The sequence below is a fragment of the Chanodichthys erythropterus genome, chromosome 5, assembly GCF_024489055.1.
Source record: "Chanodichthys erythropterus isolate Z2021 chromosome 5, ASM2448905v1, whole genome shotgun sequence".
Lineage (NCBI taxonomy): Eukaryota > Metazoa > Chordata > Actinopteri > Cypriniformes > Xenocyprididae > Chanodichthys > Chanodichthys erythropterus.
This window is the reverse complement of record NC_090225.1, coordinates 11,527,786-11,547,126: the sequence shown is the minus strand read 5'-3', so window position 1 is coordinate 11,547,126 and position 19,341 is coordinate 11,527,786. Positions and strand designations below refer to the sequence as shown.

At 34.6% G+C, this 19,341-nt stretch overlaps 1 protein-coding gene across 1 annotated transcript; it reads right to left on the bottom strand.

The window, feature by feature from the left end:
- Nucleotides 1-10: 10 nt before the first annotated feature.
- Nucleotides 11-19,056, bottom strand: adss2 (adenylosuccinate synthase 2). Its single transcript, XM_067386070.1, has 13 exons — nucleotides 18,768-19,056; nucleotides 13,691-13,793; nucleotides 11,745-11,813; nucleotides 11,607-11,657; nucleotides 10,136-10,202; nucleotides 8,888-8,995; nucleotides 8,598-8,679; nucleotides 8,267-8,393; nucleotides 5,263-5,417; nucleotides 4,296-4,420; nucleotides 4,099-4,196; nucleotides 3,879-4,028; nucleotides 11-1,843 (listed from the first exon to the last, which is right to left on the bottom strand). The coding sequence occupies exons 1-13, from the start codon at nucleotides 18,954-18,956 to the stop codon at nucleotides 1,791-1,793; spliced, it is 1,377 nt and encodes a 458-aa protein (XP_067242171.1). The 5' UTR covers nucleotides 18,957-19,056; the 3' UTR covers nucleotides 11-1,790.
- Nucleotides 19,057-19,341: the final 285 nt, after the last annotated feature.

Sequence of the window (19,341 nt, the reverse complement as noted above, 5' to 3'; positions counted from 1 at the left end):
AAGTGTTTCTTACTATATTACTTTATTGACTGGAGTGTCATTCATCCAAGATATATTACAAAGTGAGTGAGTGTTTGAGCAAATCCCACTAAATGAACATGCACACCCACCGGTATCCATCACCAGCAAAGTGTACAGTAACAGTAAATTCAAGAGAATATGGCTTTGTGTTCTGTATATACATACATGAAAACCCAGTCAGCAGCAATACAACACAGAATTCAAAGGATTTCAAAAACAGAAAAACGTGTTTTTGTGCAAACATACTGTTGTTTGAATGTTTCCGCTGTCCTATTTGTTCAGAGGAAATGTGATAATACAAGATAACTGGTGTGAAATAGACACTACTAAACATTAAACAGGTTATATCATTTATTCAGCAGCTGTGAGCGACAGAAAAAGAGTTTTCATTCTGGGTCATTTACAAAGGCTCTTTATATCACAGCATTCATTTATCCATTAAGATACTTCTTTGGATGCATGTATACTTTTGGCAAAATGGCAATGACACTAATGCCCTCGAAAAGCTAAACTATTGAAGTTTATCAATTAAAATCCATAAAAGCTCAATCAGACTAGTTTTCAAGTTTCATTGTTCATCTGTATTAACAAGGCACACTTTATCTTATATTACTCATTTATTGGTAGGTGCAGAACTGAAGGTGAGACAAGAAGCAAATCTGGGTTTATGAAACAACCCAGTCATATTTAAACATACAAGCTCTAGTGACTCTTTCGTTCAACTATTCGGAACATCTCTAACATTTAAAGGTTCTGCAGCAGCTAGCAACCGTAGAAGAAGTTTAATCATCAGTGCGTTTTACTGGCTAAACTGTACGTCCTGAGGTGGCGTCTGAATGCACATAAATGTCTTAAGGATCTATACTTTGACAATCTGTACTGAAAGGCAAGTATCCAGATATCTCAGTACTGACAATTAAAGTGGCTTTAATATGCCTGTGGCATAAAGTTGTAAAGTTGAACAATAAACATCCAAGGACTGTGCAAACATTTACATACATTCAATGGAATCAAGAGCCTAGCTTGTATAATAGTATATGCTTCAACTCTTGCATGTTTCTGTATCTTGAGGCACATTATAATTAGTTTGTTACATACTATTTTTTGGAGCAAATTAAAATGGTTTCAAATTTGAAAACGCTTCAATAAAACATTGACTGCTTCTACGTATTTCTCATTTAGAATCACTGAATCATGAATCACGCGAGTCAAAAGATTCACTTTTATGCATCTGGTAAAGAAACATTTAATCCGTCTTTTAAAAAGCGTATGTTTAAATGAAGTTGACTTGAACAAGTCAATCATACAGTCCATTTAAAACAAGGACAAAGTGTGGTAATATACATCGCATAACCATTGAAACATGAAATATGTATAAGTAATTGTTTTACCTAACCTTTTTGAAAAACTGATATCTAACAACTACTGAAGTCTGACTGTTTGAAGTAGTAGCACATTTACAGCATATGGACTCAAGATGGAGATAAGTGAGCTTACGACAGCTCAAAATAAAAAAGAAGAACAGATGAAAAACAGTTACATGATGCCAAATCCTGCCTTTTTGATTTACCACAGAAAATATAGAGAAATACTCTATTTAAACAGGCTGTAAGATGATCTGAGTGACAGAAAATGTTCAAATTTCTTGCCATGGAGCAACTGAAGTGAGGTGGGAGAGGAAATGTACGAGGCGACTTCCCGTCTCCGGCACAGAGTCCCCGAGTCCAGAGCATAATCCAGCCAGTGCTACATGCAGGCCAAGCAGCCTCTTAAAAGAGCTGGATCATTGATTCCCTTGACTTCCCAACACCAATCCACTTCACTAAAGCAAACATGGAGGAAGTCATAAGGATTAATGCATTTTACACATTCATACTGAGGGATGACTGAGGGTACTTTTACATGACAATGATGTACTAAAAATGGAAAAGTTTTTCTTTTGCATTTTTGAAAAGTTTTGCATACAGATGACAACATTGTCAAAATGATCACAAAACCAAATAAAACTCTGTATATGCATGCCAGGCCAGTAGTTGGCTCTGTCACTTTGTTGTTTTGGTTGTCAATAACAATAAACACAAATTTGCGTTTTTGTAGTTTACACGGAGACGATAACAGAATCATTTTCAAAAACTTGCGCTTTGAAACCCGTTTTCAAAAGTTTGCCTTTTCAGGCACCCAAAATGCCGTTGTCATGTAAATGGATGGTCAAAACGAATAAAATCTTCCTCGTGTAAACACCCTGAGTAACAGATTTTTTTTTTATTTTTACAAAAATCTAGAACCTGAAATCTGAAAAATCAATACTTAGGTTACTTTTTCAAAACTCTTCACACAGAGAGCATAACAGCAGTCTGTGAGCTAAACTGTAGATTATTTATAATTTCTCTGGCACAAAATGCATTCGATGACTACATCTTTCAAATTATATGTCTGTAATTTGTCATGTTTACAATTACATTGAACCACCACCAAAACTCTTTGTACCTACAGGCCAATTTGCACATTTACATACTCTTTTCAAAACTGTTAAACCTAAATTACAACATAATACAACACTGAATAAGACTAAGATTTCTACAGTAATATCATACCGAAATATATTCGAAATTGTCTGGGACATAAATTTTGTTGTAGTTTTCTACTTCAGTTGTAGTGGTGTTAATTCACACTTTACAAAAGAAAACATTCTGAACTGAACTGAATCAACACTGAACTGACTTGAGCTGAATAATGACATTATTGTCTTCTGTAGAATTGCTTTACAGCAGAATTGAATTAGTCTCATATTTAAAGAAATTTGCATCAGTAATCATTATTTTCCTGTTTATAAATGTAAAGCTGCTTTAAAACAATCTGTATTGTATAAAGCATTATGTATAATGGTGACTTGACCTGTTTTTTAGGGCATTTTCACACCTGTAGATCATTTGCTTTGTTCCAAAACAAGGATTAAAATTGTTACATTGTTGCAATTTCTTCTTGGTTTGGTTCGCTTTCACACAGCAACATTTCTAAATGGACTAAAATTAGTTAGTATGAGGAAAGTATGAGTAAGCTCTCCTCTCATTGGTCAGCTCACACCTGTTTATATTCTAGGATTCGGCTCATAGCATTCATCAGTCAGGATGGATAGACAGCTCGTGGGTGGATTGTGGCTTTCTTTGTAGCTGTCTTTATATTACTTTCTTACATTACTTCTACTATTCTACTATATTACTTCTACTTTATATTACTAATCATTTTAGCAAAAAGCAAGGCTTTGTCTGTATTTTTATGTGTTTTGGGAATTGGAAATTTCAATAAGGCATTTCACTTAGTCTTTGCTCCAGGTTAACCCACAATTCATTTTGAGAGGCATTAGAAAAACAAACACTGCAGCTTTTCATGCAACATATGTAACTGCCCATCATATATTGTGATACAGCCTGGTTCATTGGTCCGTTGGGTTAGATTGATTTCACCACAAGCGAACTGCTCCAGAGTTTGTTTGCAATCGGGCCGAGACCACCTCGTTCAGGCAATCTCGAGCCGATTATTTTGATGCGGATCTGAGCTTGACTGCCATGTTCACATATGCCTAAAATGAACCAAACCAAGCGAGAAAATGCACTAGGTTGCGAAACAACTGCTCCAAATGAGCCAGGTGTGATAATGCCCTTAGATCAGTGAATGTGTTTGTTGGGTGACAATCTTTGCTAGTGTTATGGAAAAAGTGTTTTGTTACTTTTAGTGAATTTTGAATGTGAAATTTACTGCAGTGCCAAGCTGAAGGTTGGTAAGGAGAATGTGTGAAGAGTTTTTGAGAAATGACCCAAGTATTGAGAAATGTGTCCTAACGATTGTAAAAGTCTTACCAGGCACACCCAACTGATCTTCAATGTAGTTGACGTATTTCTTTGCATTTTCTGGAAGCTCATCAAAGGTCCGGACAGCAGACGTGTCTGTTTTCCAGCCTGGCAGAGTGTCATACTGCACTTCAACCTTCTGTAGCACTTCTTGGTTTGCTGGGGAAAATGTATGATATTTAATAACTACACTAGATTTTATAAAATCTATATGTGATGTGCTGCTTACCTGGGAAATGTGGGATGGTTTCACCATCTACTTTGTATGCCACACAAACTTTGATCTCGGGAAGCACATCTAAGATGTCTAGTTTGGTGAGAGCTAAGCTAGAGAGACATATAGAGGGTATACAGATGCATATAAGATAACTGTATTTTATAGAACACAGATACATAAAACAAAAGGAGAAATTTCTGAACACTCACGCTGTGAAGCCATTAATCATGTGAGCATATTTAATAAGCACAAGATCCAGCCAACCACATCTCCTTTTGCGACCTGTGGTCACACCCACTTCCTTGCCTCTCGTCTGCAAGAGCTCTCCGGTTTCCTGCGCACAAGTACACTATGACTAAAGTGCAACATTCAATTACTTTGTGTATTTGTGTATGGGTATCTGAAAATTTATAATAAAAAAGTTAAACAGTCAAGCTTTTGTGAACATTTTAATGGTGACACTTTACAATAAGGTTCCATTAGTTCACACTAGTTAATGCATTAACTAATATTAACTAACAATAAGCAATAATTTTTTTTTTTTTACAGTAATTATTTATCTTTGTTAACGTTAATTAATAAAATCATGTTAGTTCATGTTAGATCAGGTCCATTAAATATTACCAGATACAACTTTTGATTTCAGTAATGTATTAGTAAATGTTGGAATTAACATTCAATGAGACTAATAAATGCTTTAGAAGTTGTTGTTTTTTTCAATCTTATTTAATGTTAAGTAATGTAGCTAACTAATGTTAACAAATGGAACCTTAATGTAAAGTTTTTCCATTTTATTAACATTTCAATTTCATATTTAGTTTTTAAGGTGACCCATAACATTCTTTTCAGTGACTACAGAAGACAAATAGCATTTAGATATCTTATTTAAAGTAATGTTTAAGAATGGTCCTCAAACCATTTCAAATCAATACAATTTTTATTTTTACCTAAATGTCTCATTCATTATTCATTGTCATGTAGTGTGATAGATTACTGACTGCTGTTCCTCCGGACTCATTATTGCTGTTTAAATCTATCCATAACAATAAACGTGCTCGAGTAAAGTCAGAAAAACACTCACAACACTTAAATTCAAGGGAAAAGAAACAGTAGCGAGAGCTCATTAAGCATCCAAACACTGCGAGAAATAAAAGAGGAAAACAGGCAGCTGCTTACGTTGTTCTGTTCTGTAGGGAAAGCCCCAATCCCAACTCTCGTGGTGTAGGCTTTGACAACTCCATAGACTTCACCAACATTCTGGGGTGGCATGCCCAGACCCGTACACACCCCTCCCACAGTGCAGTTTGAGGAAGTCACGAAAGGATATGTCCCTAAACGAGAGCGTCACATCACAACACTTTATTTTGATTGTCCTCAACAGACATTACACTGACTATAAGTAACTTTGTGAGTACTTCAACTTATTCTACTAATCTTAAACCCTAAACTGACAGTCTACTAACCATCTAAAGTTGACATGTAGTTGCAAAGATACTCATAGTTAGTAGAATGCCTAAAGTGGACCATCGAAATAAAGTGTAACCTTGAAGGGTTAGTGAAGCTTTAGGGCCTAATGCTTCACTAAGGCAATGACAATGTTATTTTCATTATGTACCTCTGCATCTCTCGATTTTTTAATTTATTTTAAAAAAGCTAGTGGCACACTATACTGCTTAAAATCACATAACCATAAAAACAAAAACATTAGGAACTAAAACATTTCTTTTAACATACAAGCTAAATATAATCTGTTGCAATAAAATAAAATTAAATAAACTGTCTTGTTTGTGTTTGGGAAGCTTTAGAAAATGTAATGACAGTTATCTTTATTACTATATGTACTGCAGCGTGTCAGGCATCTGACATCCGTCAATGTCTAATTTACTTTCAAAAATTAGAGGCGCAATACAGTCATGTCACATAACCATTAGGAACTATAATAAAAAATGATTAACATGGTGAAGAATAAAAAAAATAAAAAAATAAATAAAAATAAAAATAAAAATAAAATAAAATAAAATAAAATAAAATATTTTAATAAAATAAAATAAAATAAAATAAAATAAAATAAAATAAAATAAAATAAAATAAAACAAAACAAAATAAAATATGGGGTGAAGTTTACAACTGGGAATCAGCTGGTTAGCACACTGCATAGTTGTTACACATGGCCAGGGAATGGCATGTGCTGTGTGTTTTGGTGTTTTTCATCTGTCAATGTCTAATTTACTTTCAAAAATTAGAGGCGCAATAAAGTCATGTCACATAACCATTAGGAACTATAAAAAAAATGATTAACATGGTGAATAATAAATATAAGCAGCAAAAAAAAAAAAAAACCTTTATAAAATAAAAATAAAATAATAAAAAAACAAAACAAAAAAAAACAAAATAACACAAAACAAAACAAAAAAAAATAAAATAAAATAAAAAATAAAATAAAAAAATAAACTAAACTAAACTAAACTAAACCAAACCAAACCAAACCAAACTAAACTAAACTAAACTAAACTAAACTAAACTAAACTAAACTAAAATAAAATAAATATGGGGTGAAGTTTACAACTGGGAACCAGCTGGTTAGCACACTGCATAGTTGTTACACATGGCCAGGGAATGGTATGTGCTGTGTGTTTTGGTGTTTTTCATCTGTCAATGTCTAATTTACTTTCAAAAATTAGAGGCGCAATAAAGTCATGTCACATAACCATTAGGAACTATAAAAAAAATGATTAACATGGTGAATAATAAATATAAGCAGCAAAAAAAAAAAAAACCTTTATAAAATAAAAATAAAATAATAAAAAAACAAAACAAAATAACACAAAACAAAAAACAAAACAAAACAAAATAAAATAAAATAAAAAATAAAATAAAAAAATAAACTAAACTAAACTAAACTAAACCAAACCAAACCAAACCAAACTAAACTAAACTAAACTAAACTAAACTAAACTAAACTAAACTAAACTAAACTAAACTAAAATAAAATAAATATGGGGTGAAGTTTACAACTGGGAACCAGCTGGTTAGCACACTGCATAGTTGTTACACATGGCCAGGGAATGGTATGTGCTGTGTGTTTTGGTGTTTTTCATCTGTCAATGTCTAATTTACTTTCAAAAATTAGTGGCGCAATAAAGTCATGTCACATAACCATTAGGAACTATAATAAAAAATGATTAACATGGTGAATAATAAAAAAAAAAAATAATAAAAAAAAAAAATAATAAAATAAAATAAAATAAAATAAAATAAAATAAAATAAAATAAATAAAATAAAATAAAATAAAATAAAACAAAATAAAATATGGGGTGAAGTTTACAACTGGGAATCAGCTGGTAAGCACACTGCATAGTTGTTACACATGGCCAGGGAATGGTATGTGCTGTGTGTTTTGGTGTTTTTCATCTGTCAATGTCTAATTTACTTTCAAAAATTAGTGGCGCAATAAAGTCATGTCACATAACCATTAGGAACTATAATAAAAAATGATTAACATGGTGAAGAATAAAAATAAATAAATAAATAAATAAATAAAAATAAAATAAAATAAAATAAAATAAAATAAATAAAATAAAATAAAATAAAATAAAATAAAATAAAATAAAATAAAATAAAATAAAATAAAATAAAATAAAATAAAATAAAATAAAATAAAATAAAAATAAATATGGGGTGAAGTTTACAACTGGGAATCAACTGCATAGTTTTTACACATGGCCAGGGAATGGTATGTGCTGTGTGTTTTGGTGTTTTTCATCTGTCAATGTCTAATTTACTTTCAAAAATTAGAGGCGCAATAAAGTCATGTCACATAACCATTAGGAACTATAAAAAAAATGATTAACATGGTGAAGAATAAATATACGCAGCAAAAAAAAAAAAAAAACTTAATAAAATAAAAATAAAATAATAAAAAAACTAAACTAAACTAAACTAAACTAAACTAAACTAAACTAAACTAAACTAAACTAAAATAAAATAAAATAAAATAAAATAAAATAAAATAAAATAAAATAAAAATAAAAATAAAAATAAAAATAAAATAAAAATAAAATAAAATAAATATGGGGTGAAGTTTACAACTGGGAATCAGCTGGTTAGCACACTGCATAGTTGTTACACATGGCCAGGGAATGGTATGTGCTGTGTGTTTTGGTTTTATCCATTACTCACCAAAATCAATGTCCAGCAAGGCAGCATTGGCACCTTCCACCAGGATCTTTTTTGGAGGTCCATGTAGCGCATCATGCATGAAGAAGACTCCATCTCTCACCATGGGCTTTATCCTATCTACATATGACTGAAAAAAAAATAGTCAATGACAGAAAGTGTGTGAGGATGTTCAAAAAATGTGTAATATCAGTTGATAACCAATATGATAATGATGTGTTGTGCATCTCTACCTCCTTTATGATAAATCCGAACTCTAACTTGTATCAAACTCTTGTAATCCTAACCAACGTTATTAACTGGTGTTAACTGGTATGACATTCAAACTCCTCACCTTGAGTTTCTCAAGTTCCCCATCCACATCAATCTCCAGTGTAGGGTACATAGACTTATACTGTGAGGCCAAATTTTTAAATCTGTGAGAAGAGACATGAGACTGCTCAGTTTACATTGCGATAGAGTAGTAGCGTGATCAGTTGCTATTCCATTGTTTCTGGTATGGATTAAGAACTGGAATAAGTGTTTTTACAGAGGGTGTGGTTTAACAGCATCTATTGAATGTGACATGAATGGGTAAAATAGTTGAGTTGTCAAGTTCAGTTGAACAGGTAAGCACACCCTGACCTCTCTGAGAAATCCTTAAAGTCAGCCAGAAGGTCACATATCCTCAGGCCACTGCGAGCTGCTTTGGCTGAATACACGGGGCCGATTCCCTTTTTAGTTGTTCCTAAACTAGGTAGTGAAACAGAAACAAGGTGAGACTCGTGAGTGATATTCATGTGCATTAGATAGACAGACTCTCGTTCCATGTTGGATGTATGTGTTGTGTATGATTTAAAACAGGGGTCTGCAACCTTTTCAGGGACCGCTAAGTAAAAGAGAACAGAGCAGGAACACTCTGTTACATACATTATATTTACATACACTATCATTCAAACATTCGGGGCCAGTACATCTTATATATTTTTTTTTTGAATTAATATTCTTATTCAACAAGGATGCATTAAATTGATAAAAAGTGACAGTTTTTATCAATGTGCTACATTTGTTTCAAATTTCTGTTTCAAATAAATGTTATTTTGAACTTTCTATTCATCAAAGAATTGTTAAAAAAAATCATGGTTTCTAGAAAAATATTAAGCACCACAACTTTATTATCAAAATTGATAACGTTTTCAACATTGATAATAAGAAATGTTTCTTGAGAACCAAATCACCATATTAGATGATTTCTGAAGGATCATGTGACACCTTGATGCCATCACAGGAATACATTAATAATGTCATAATATTACTGTAATAAAGCCTTGGTAAGCATAAGAGGCTTATTTCAAAAACATAAAAAAAAAATCTTTTTTTTTTTGAACAGGCACTGAATGAATCATTATTGATGTACGTATCATTTATTTGTACACTACATTTTAATTTAATTTAATGTAATGTAGGAGGGACTATGAAATATTCAGCTGAACTTTAGCTTTGATTAAAGTTAACTTGTGGGTGTCAGGGAAAATGCACAGATTATCCAGTATTTCATATTGGATGGTATTAAGATTGAAAAATGTTTTCTTTTAACTTTGCAAGACATAATTACTTATGATTATATATAAATTGTTTCACATAAAATAAATAAATAAATAACCATCTGGGACAGGAACGTGCCTGTATTATCCAAGTCTAGAAAATCACATTTGATTTGTCCATTATAAAACAATTGCAAAATACAGATAAACCAGTCAGCTACTAAGATCAACCAGAGAGCTTAGAAAAGCCTCAGTTACATCTCTCAAAGCAGGTTCTCTTTTGTTATGAACTCTTGTCATAACATGTTGCTAGCGTGTTGTATGCGTGTGCATAAAGCAGGGTTTTTACTTTTTGCCAGCTTGCTGTTGCCTCTCCTGTTCCTGGACTCCATCCACAGCTTGATGGAAATCAAACACTAGAGGCAGGAGAGTGTATACATTACAGTGAGACAGAGCACTACTGTGCTGGAACTCATCTCTCTGAGCTCTGAACCCAACATGCCAAAGCAGGTCACCATAACAACACTTGTGTTGACTACAATTGATCCCAGTGTCCTTTCATTTTAACGGCTCCTGCTGAGAATCTTGAATTACAACAATACACTAAAGGCATAATAATTCAAACACATACCATTCATTTCATTGGATTTTGATATGCTATTCTATTAAGTTTTAAAAGACTCTTTGATTAGGTGACATCTGAGAGTGGTATCTGCCCACTTCACATCCCAAAAACGTAAACACAAAAAAGCAGGAGGGTAAAAATGCATTGAGGAATCAAATAAAATTTCAATGCATTAATTAGAAGTTTTAGTTTTAAAACTTAGAGCTAGCTAGATTTGCAGCTCCCGAAGGAAATGCCACTGCTTGCAAGGCATCAAAAGAACAGTGTTAAAGATTTAGGTTTAGCTTTGGGCTTTTTTTTTCTTTCAAAAGCATTGCTCAGTACAAAGTGGGTAATAAATGGTTCATATATGTAAAGAAGACAGTATGCAAATATTATGACAATCTCATGGCCATCAGTTACACTTTGAATGTGGAGATAAAGGGTGGTTTTCAAAATGTAATCTTAAATTTCTTGATCAAGTACAAAGTTGTTGTTGTTCCAAATCCAAAACCCCAATGGACTTCATAAACATCAATGCATTCCTTTGGCTTAAATTGCATACACTACCATTCAAAAAGTTTGGGATCAGTCAGAATGATCCTTTCATCCAAGTACACACTCAGAAAAAAAAAGTAAAAAGGCTGTCACTGAGGCACATTTGAAATTAAAATATATTAAAATAGAAATTTAAATTGCAATCAAATTCACAATATTACCTTTTACACTGTATTTTGAGCAAATAAATGCAGACAGTGAACATAAGTACGGAGCCCCTAAAGGGACATGATATAAGAGGAAAAATAAGTCAATGCTTTTGCGTTCTCTCTCTCAAAAAAAAATTGCGTTCCCCCGAGAAACGTAAAAGTTTTTTCGAGCGAACGCAAAAGCATTGAAATATTTTTTCCCTGCCATCTTATATTTTTTCCATCACCATGTCTCTTTAGGGGCTCCATACACAAGAGAATTCTTTCAAAAAACAACCTTTTGAATGGTAGTGCAAGTGTATTCAGCACATATTTAAAAGTAACTATGAATCCAAAATAATCAGATCATATTCTGACTAAATTTCAGATTTCATGATGACATTATTTAATAATTACGTTGTAATAAAACCAGATTATTTACAACCCAACAAAACCAAATTTTGTCTGTAGTTCTGAATGTAATTCAGGGATCTGACAGTGTTTATTTATCATGGGAGCCATCAACCTACCAATGTGTGCACGATCAGAGATGATGAGCCTGTTCTCCCAGCCTTCTAGACCTGCAAGCAAAATCACTGTTAAACTCATATCAATGCTCACTGAAACTCGAATATAAAGCACAAGGGCACAAACAGATAAACACAAACCTTTTCCTTTCCGCAAATTCTTCTCAGCCTCCTCGAAGAGGCCCGGCAGGTGAATGACTACACCATTACCTGCAATCAAATGAGGAGCTGTCAGTCATCATGGCTTTCGCACGACACTTAAACCTGAGTTAACTGCATCTTTACCCTGGGAAAAAGGCCAGTTTTAACCCTGGAGTGTTAAATAATGTGGTGCTAGAATGTTACAGTGGGTTGTTTAGCAACAGACAACTTACCTCATTAATATTCATGCACAGAAACTTGTTTCTTGTGTCACGCTGTGTTCGGTTACAGTGGAAACACTTCCACAGATGGACGTGCAATTAATGTCCAATTAACATTATTAACTTCGTAAATGTGCAAATAAGAACATCAACCCTTACAAAGGTGGAACAATTTACATGTCTTCTGGCTGTGGTGAATTAGTATTTTAAAAATGAATGTTTTGACTAGAATTCTTTAGCCACTACAAATGTTACCAAATTCAATTATTCTCGTAATGTTGCTCTATTGGTTTTATTACGCTGTATATAGTAAATTAATTTAAAAAAAAAATACCCCAGGCTTTAAAAATGTGAAATCTTGAAATATGAAACAAAAGGTTAAAGGTGCCCTAGAATTAAAAATTGAATTTATATTGGCATAGTTAAATAACAAGAGTTCAGTACCTTGAAAAGACATACAGTGAGTTTCAAACTCCATTGTTTCCTCCTTCTTATATAAATCTCATTTGTTTAAAAGACCTCCGAAGAACAGGCAAATCTCAACATAACACCGACTGTTACGTAACAGTCGGGGTGTATGCCCCAATATTTGCATATGCCAGCCCATGATCGAGGCATTACACAAGGGCAGTTAGTATTACACAAGGGCAGAACGTCTGGATGTGCACTGCCGAATAATCAGACTAGGTAAGCAAGCAAGGAAAACAGAGAAAAAAGGCAGATGGAGCAATAATAACTGTTAGCATGTTGCTAATGTACTGTTAAATGTGGTTAAAGTTACCATCGTTTCTTACTGTATTCACAGAGACAAGAGCCGTCGTTATTTTCATTATTAAACACTTGCAGTCTGTATAATGCATAAACACAACTTCATTCTTTATAAATCTCTTCAACGGTGTAGTGTTAGCCAGTTAGCCACAGAGCACAGGCTCAAACTCATTCAGAATCAATGTAAACATCAAAATAAATACAATACTCACATAATCCAACGCATGCATTCAGTATGCTTGACGAACACTTTGAAAAGATCCATTTTGAGGGTTATATTAGCTGTGTAAACTTTGTTTATGCTGTGATAGAGTCGAGAGCTCGGGAGGGGGTGGAGAGCGCGCGATTTAAAGGGGCCGCAACCTGAAATCGGCTCGTTTCTAATTATGCCCCAAAATAGGCAGTTAAAAAAAATGTATTTAAAAAAATCTATGGGGTATTTTGAGCTGAAACTTCACAGACACATTCAGGGGACACCTTAGACTTATATTACATCTTTTAAAAAAAAGTTCTAGGGCACCTTTAAGAATTAATCTGGATCTAAAAAGCCCAAATGTGTCATTTCAGGAGCTGGAATGGACAAGAAAGGTAGGAATACTGGCAAGAAATATCAAACTTATACAAGCAGAGTATACTTGCATTAAGTGGTAAAGTGCTCTGTACTAGGAACATCAAGCATTTCCTATAGATCATACTAATCTACAGTGCGGACATATGAATCAGAAGGCCAGAACACAGTGGTGGCCATTAGCAAAATTGGATCTTTGCAAATAAACTACATAGATTGCACTCAGCTATATTAGTCTGAATAATCTGGCCAGCATCCAGACTCTCTAACAGGAGAGGGTGGCATCCTCAAAGAAAGAGCCACAAATATAGATCTGCTGTATTGTATGCTGTATTGGTTGCATACAAGACACTCTATCCAAACAGAGAGGGGTAATTTGACATACTCACCAATGAAGGCTGTGACCTTAGGGTTGATAATCCCACTTGGTAGAAGGTGGAAATCATATTCCACTGAATCAACCACGACCGTGTGTCCTGCATTGTTGCCCCCCTACAGGAGAGAAGAACACATAGACTTTGGGATAGTTCAACTCAAATATTAAAATTCTGTCATCATTCCAGAACATCATGATTTCACTTCTTCTGTAGAACATAAAATATATTTTGAGAAAAACCTCAATGTTTTGTCCATCAATGCGCTCCAATGTCGTTTGGACCTCAAAGTTCCTCAAAATATTGTTTATGTTCCACAAAAGAAAGCAAGCTTTTGGTTGAACTATCCATTTAGCTTACATCAAGCATTACTATTGTATGGTACAGACATGCTTAGACAAGCAGTTGTGAAATGGAACATTTGAAGCATGTAAACACTGATTTTGGTTGTTGGGTGTGGATTCAATGTGAGAAGAGCTCTACTGCTCAATTAGACAACATAAAAGTAGGAATCCAGACGCACTCATTCCAATCACAAACATTGCTCTTAGGCAGAGTTTAATTTGTTTCATTTTCATTTTAACTGTCACGCCACATGACTAAAGAGCAGGGAAACCTCAGAGCACACTTGCTACGCCAACTGTTACCATTCTTAAGAATAATCAAGAGTCCTCACATGTGTCGTTTTTCAACATGTCGTCAATCAGCTCTGACCTTGTGTCATGTCTGAGGGAGTTCCCACAAAGTGTGCACAATAAATCAGTCTTTAATCCAGCAAGGAACAGTGCAGAGCTATTTCAGGACAGGTCTCCTTTGACCAGTTTAGTAGTGCGTGTGTTTGGATGCCTCTCCTTTTTAGATCCATTTACGATGTTCTCATACCCATGGTGACCAAAAGTGTTGCTTGCTTTAGCATTACTATTATGGACTCCTATTACAAGGTTGCTTTTGAGTCAAAGGGCCCAACCTGGGAGGTTTAAGCACAGATTGAACTAATACATCACATTGTTATTAGCAGCGTGCTGACAATTTAGAAACTTTAGAAACATTGACTTCATGTAATGAATGTGGTGTTTCTGTAAGCAAAATAATCACAGCATAGTATAAAAGGATTAATCTGTTCTATTGTAAAAAGTGTAATAAACAGGTTTAACAGTTATTGAACATACATTCATAACCCATTTTGTTTGAATAATTTCCAAGTGTAATATTATTCAATGAGGAAAAAACATTAAGGATGGGATTTGACTCCATTGGGAATAGAATGGACTGTGAAAAGTGGCTTCTATACAGTTTGGTAGCTTCTTTTTTTTTTTTTTTTTTTTGAATATTCTGCACAATTAATGAGTGCATGTTGTGTTAAGATAATAAATAGGCTCAATTCTGATTTCATGTTGACTTTAAAGCAAATTTGTATCAATATTATATACAATTTTATAAGATGTGGTTTCTAGGGAAAATACGTACAGTATAATTTGTTTCAGAGGAAACTCAGAAGAGCTGAGTTATTAACTTAAAACATTACTTTCATATGATGTTTGTCACGTTTGCTCTCATGACTATCTCTGGGGTTTTAGGCCGTGTTGGATGACATCCAGCATTCCAAACCTGGCAGGCTAAAAGTGGCTAGAATGAGTGATCTGCTCCAATGTCTGTTTGAAGAGTAACAAGGGGTTGAGGAAATAATACAGGGATTACTACCAGAATGCAGTTGAAAAGGTACCAAACCAATTCCAAAAACTAGTTTGACTGAATATTGCTTTGCGTGGTGAGATTAAAATTGTGTTTTTTATATGGCTTGGTTTGTTTTGTTGGTTTCTCGGAAAAAATAATATTTTCAATATATCAATTTCAATACAAGAATATTACTTTTTGCATTTACTGAATTTAAAAGCATGTCTAAAGTTCACAAGAAAGAAAAAGCTGGCATTCAGATCTCTCAAGGATGATAAAAGATATGTTCCAAGTCAAAAAAAGGTTTAGGTTTTAGAAATTGCACTCTCAATGGGCAAATTCTATAGCAACAAACCAATTCGAGCTGAGCATATTATAATAACATTTTCAATTTCTTCTCTAAGTCTAATTCTAGCTTTAAATTTCCTTGACCTTTCTAGGTTTCTGCAGAAAACAGTCCTTTAAAGATGCACATTATCTTTTGTTTCTTTGTCATGCACTTTACAGCAAAAAAGCAAAGGTTTTCATTGTAGAAATGCATTAATACCAGTCAGCCACAATGTATTTATTTCTACAAAGCAAAGTGTATCTACAGAGGAAAAAGGAGTAGCTTTGGAGTAGCTCATGAGGAGTAGCTCGTGTCATTTGAACATTTAAGCTCCTAAGATGCGGTCTGCTCTATGTATAATGAAACAGCTTTTATTAGTCTTGAAACATTTCAAAATTTCTGTGTGTAAAAAACAAAAGCGAGAAACACCAGAAATGAATCAGGAAATCAGCTGATAAAAATGTCCTCAGTCACATAAAGTATTTGGGACTTAACTGATTAACACTAGGTTTAAAAATGGCAGCATAATTATCAGCAAGCAGCATTCTTGGCCTCACCGATAAAAAAAAACAGCTGTGCATTACACAGTTTATCATGCATGACCACCGCAACACTGCAGGCAAGAGAGTGAATTATCAAGCTGACCCCAAGGATTCAGACATGCCTGACATTTATGGTTAAAATACATTAAAACAATAAGTGGCAGATTTATTGTCTGAAACAAATTGAGTCAATTACACAGTCAGTACAGCATATCTAATCTATATTTGACTGTGCAACTTATCTGTCAGAGCAACAGATGGCCGTTCATTCTTGTCAGACTTGGTGTTAAAGTAGCAGATCAAGAAAGAAATGTGATACCAAAAGCATATAGCTTGACTAAAGGATGTTCATAAACACTCCTATAGACGGTTATAGCTCACAAAGATATCAGTATAACAGGCTTGTAGTGCCATAATAGATCTGTAAGAGTGACCATTTCAAGCCTAAAAAAAATTTAACAAGCCCACATGCCTGGAAAACCCATAACCAATAAGCAACTGATTTGTTTTTCCCCAGTGTTGTACTTATAAAACATATTTAACCACACAAACTAGGCTTACATGAAAAGAGTTTAATGTGCAAATAAAACGGACATCATAAAAAGACGCACAGTATGAAATGGCTGTTCAGACGGCATCATATTTGATCCTCTAGTCTGCCCCGACATATCAAATTGGTGTGACACGGAACAGCATGATGGTCTTTCTTCCATTCCATCTGCCCGTAAGGAAAACCAGTCAGACTGCTGAGTGCAGTGTTTTTATAAAAAGACTAACACTATCTGCTTTCTGTCCCATCCGCTTGGACAGCATACACATGACGCTTTGCATAGTGCGCTGCAGAGTGACTTGTTTAAATGGAGTCACAACCTTGGCAGAATACAAACTTCTTAGGAGAGAATTCTTGCAATGTGAGCCTGTTATCAGTACCATACATAGCAACAGGGGGGCGTAAAGTGGCCTGCTACTGCTACCACAGTGCAGTAGTGTGCTGCTTTCTAGCATAACATAACATAACACAACCACTGGGGTATTCATACCTCAACAAGTTGCCCAATTGTCCCTAAAAGTCCTTTTTTCACAAATCTAAACATTTAAAATCAACCGGTGTACAATCTATATAGAATAGATTAGTAATATAATAGAATAAATGTGTGTTAATGTGTGTGTGTGTGTGTATTATAATATATATATATATATATATATATATATATATATATATATATATATATATATATAAGTGAGAGCACAGCAGTGTCCAAAAGTCATAAGGCTGTTATAGTGACACCTGTTTCTTTCTGACTTGTAATGGGAGATATGTTGACACATGGAGCCATATGCTATGTAAACCTTACTTTACTACCTGAACCAACTGCTTAACAATATATATGTGTATTTTTAACTGATGGAAACAAGCATTTTAAATTTCTCTAATATTAGCATGTTTTTCATGACCATGGAAACCTTGTATTGAGAGGTCATAGATTCTTGAGTAGAGAGAAGTTGAGGCCTATTGAGTAATATGTGTCAACAACATCGTCAGATTGCCAAAAAAAATTGTCAAGTGTTTTTACAAACTAAGGGCACAGCTATGAAATCTAATAAAAGTTTAAGTAAGGCAAAGGTCTACTGTTAAAAAAGTACATCTTCCTTTTCTAAACACAAAATAATGATTCCTTAACATGTTTATATCAATATTTCTGCTTAATGTATTTATATTAATATTTCTGTTTAATGTAGACCAAATTTAATTAGATTTGTGTTTAAAAAACATTCTATTGGTTGAAAGTATAAATGTTGCTAAAGGCAGGTAAAGTTGTAGAACATCATGTCTCAAGAATTACTGAGCTGCACAGTTGTGTATAACACATGACAGAAAATCAAATAGCTATAGGTTAATGTTGAGTAAAATCAACCATTGTTTTAATTATTAACAAAAACAACATCTGGTTTGACTGCATTACTCATAAAAAAAACCACACCTTCGCGCGCGTCATAGACTTCAGAGGAGTCCTGCGCTCATGTGAACAACAGTCTGTGTTTACATCCTTAAAACACATCCCGGATCATCCAAATATTAGCTGATGTACTAAATAAATCTAGTTAGATTTCAAGCCTACAATGGGCAGGCCTGCGGTCAGCCATCACTCTGGCTTCAATATCACATAATTCAGTCAAGGTGACATTAGCAAACACCCTACATAGTGCACTGCTAGCGAAGCTAAATTACACAGTACGCACGAAGAGCAGCATTGTAATTGACGTCGCTCGCGTGCAGACAGCGTCGTCGATAATAATGGAAGCGCGCTGTAATTCCTATTTCCGCATTAATAATACAGCAGCGAACTGCTTCACAAGAACTGGCCAGCAAATTCTACGCGAGCACTCACAGCACTTAACATTCATTTCACTAGTTACACAGGCTGCTCACTGATTATCCGTGAATATTTCCGTGCAAACCTCGTGGATGATGTACGCAGCTCATCACAACTAACAGTTACACAACATACATATTCGCATATTCCGGGAGTACTGCTCATAAACTAACCTGGCATCTGCAGACCATATCAGCGTCCTGAGCCAGCAGGTCTACCACCTTTCCTTTCCCTTCATCGCCCCACTGCGCTCCGAGCACCACGGTCACTCTGTTGCCCACACTTGGGCTCGTCACCCGGCTCGTTCTGTCCTCGCCGTGGGATCCTCCGTCCTGCGACTGTGCGTTCCCGCTGTCTGACATGACCGTATCCCCTCTGCTCTCCCTGTAGCTCCGCAATGTTCCTCCGACACACGCACACCTGAGCAGACACCGAGGGCGGAGCACTGCTTGCGTACTAGCAAGTGGTGCTCTGCAGAGCCAAATGACGTCCAGCTCCCCCTCTCTGGGTTGAGCTTGACCTCGTTCAGCTCCACCTCTGTGGGCATGAATAGACTGTTTTGGTTGGGGTGGAGGGATAGAGTTATGGCATTAAATGGTATTAAAGGGATAGTTCACCCAAAAATGAAAATTCAGGGTTACACTTTATTTTAAGGTGTCTTTGTTACAGTGTAATTAATATATATTTCATTACTGAGTAATATTAATTAACATCATGTACTTACTATAGGGTTAGGGTTTGGTACAA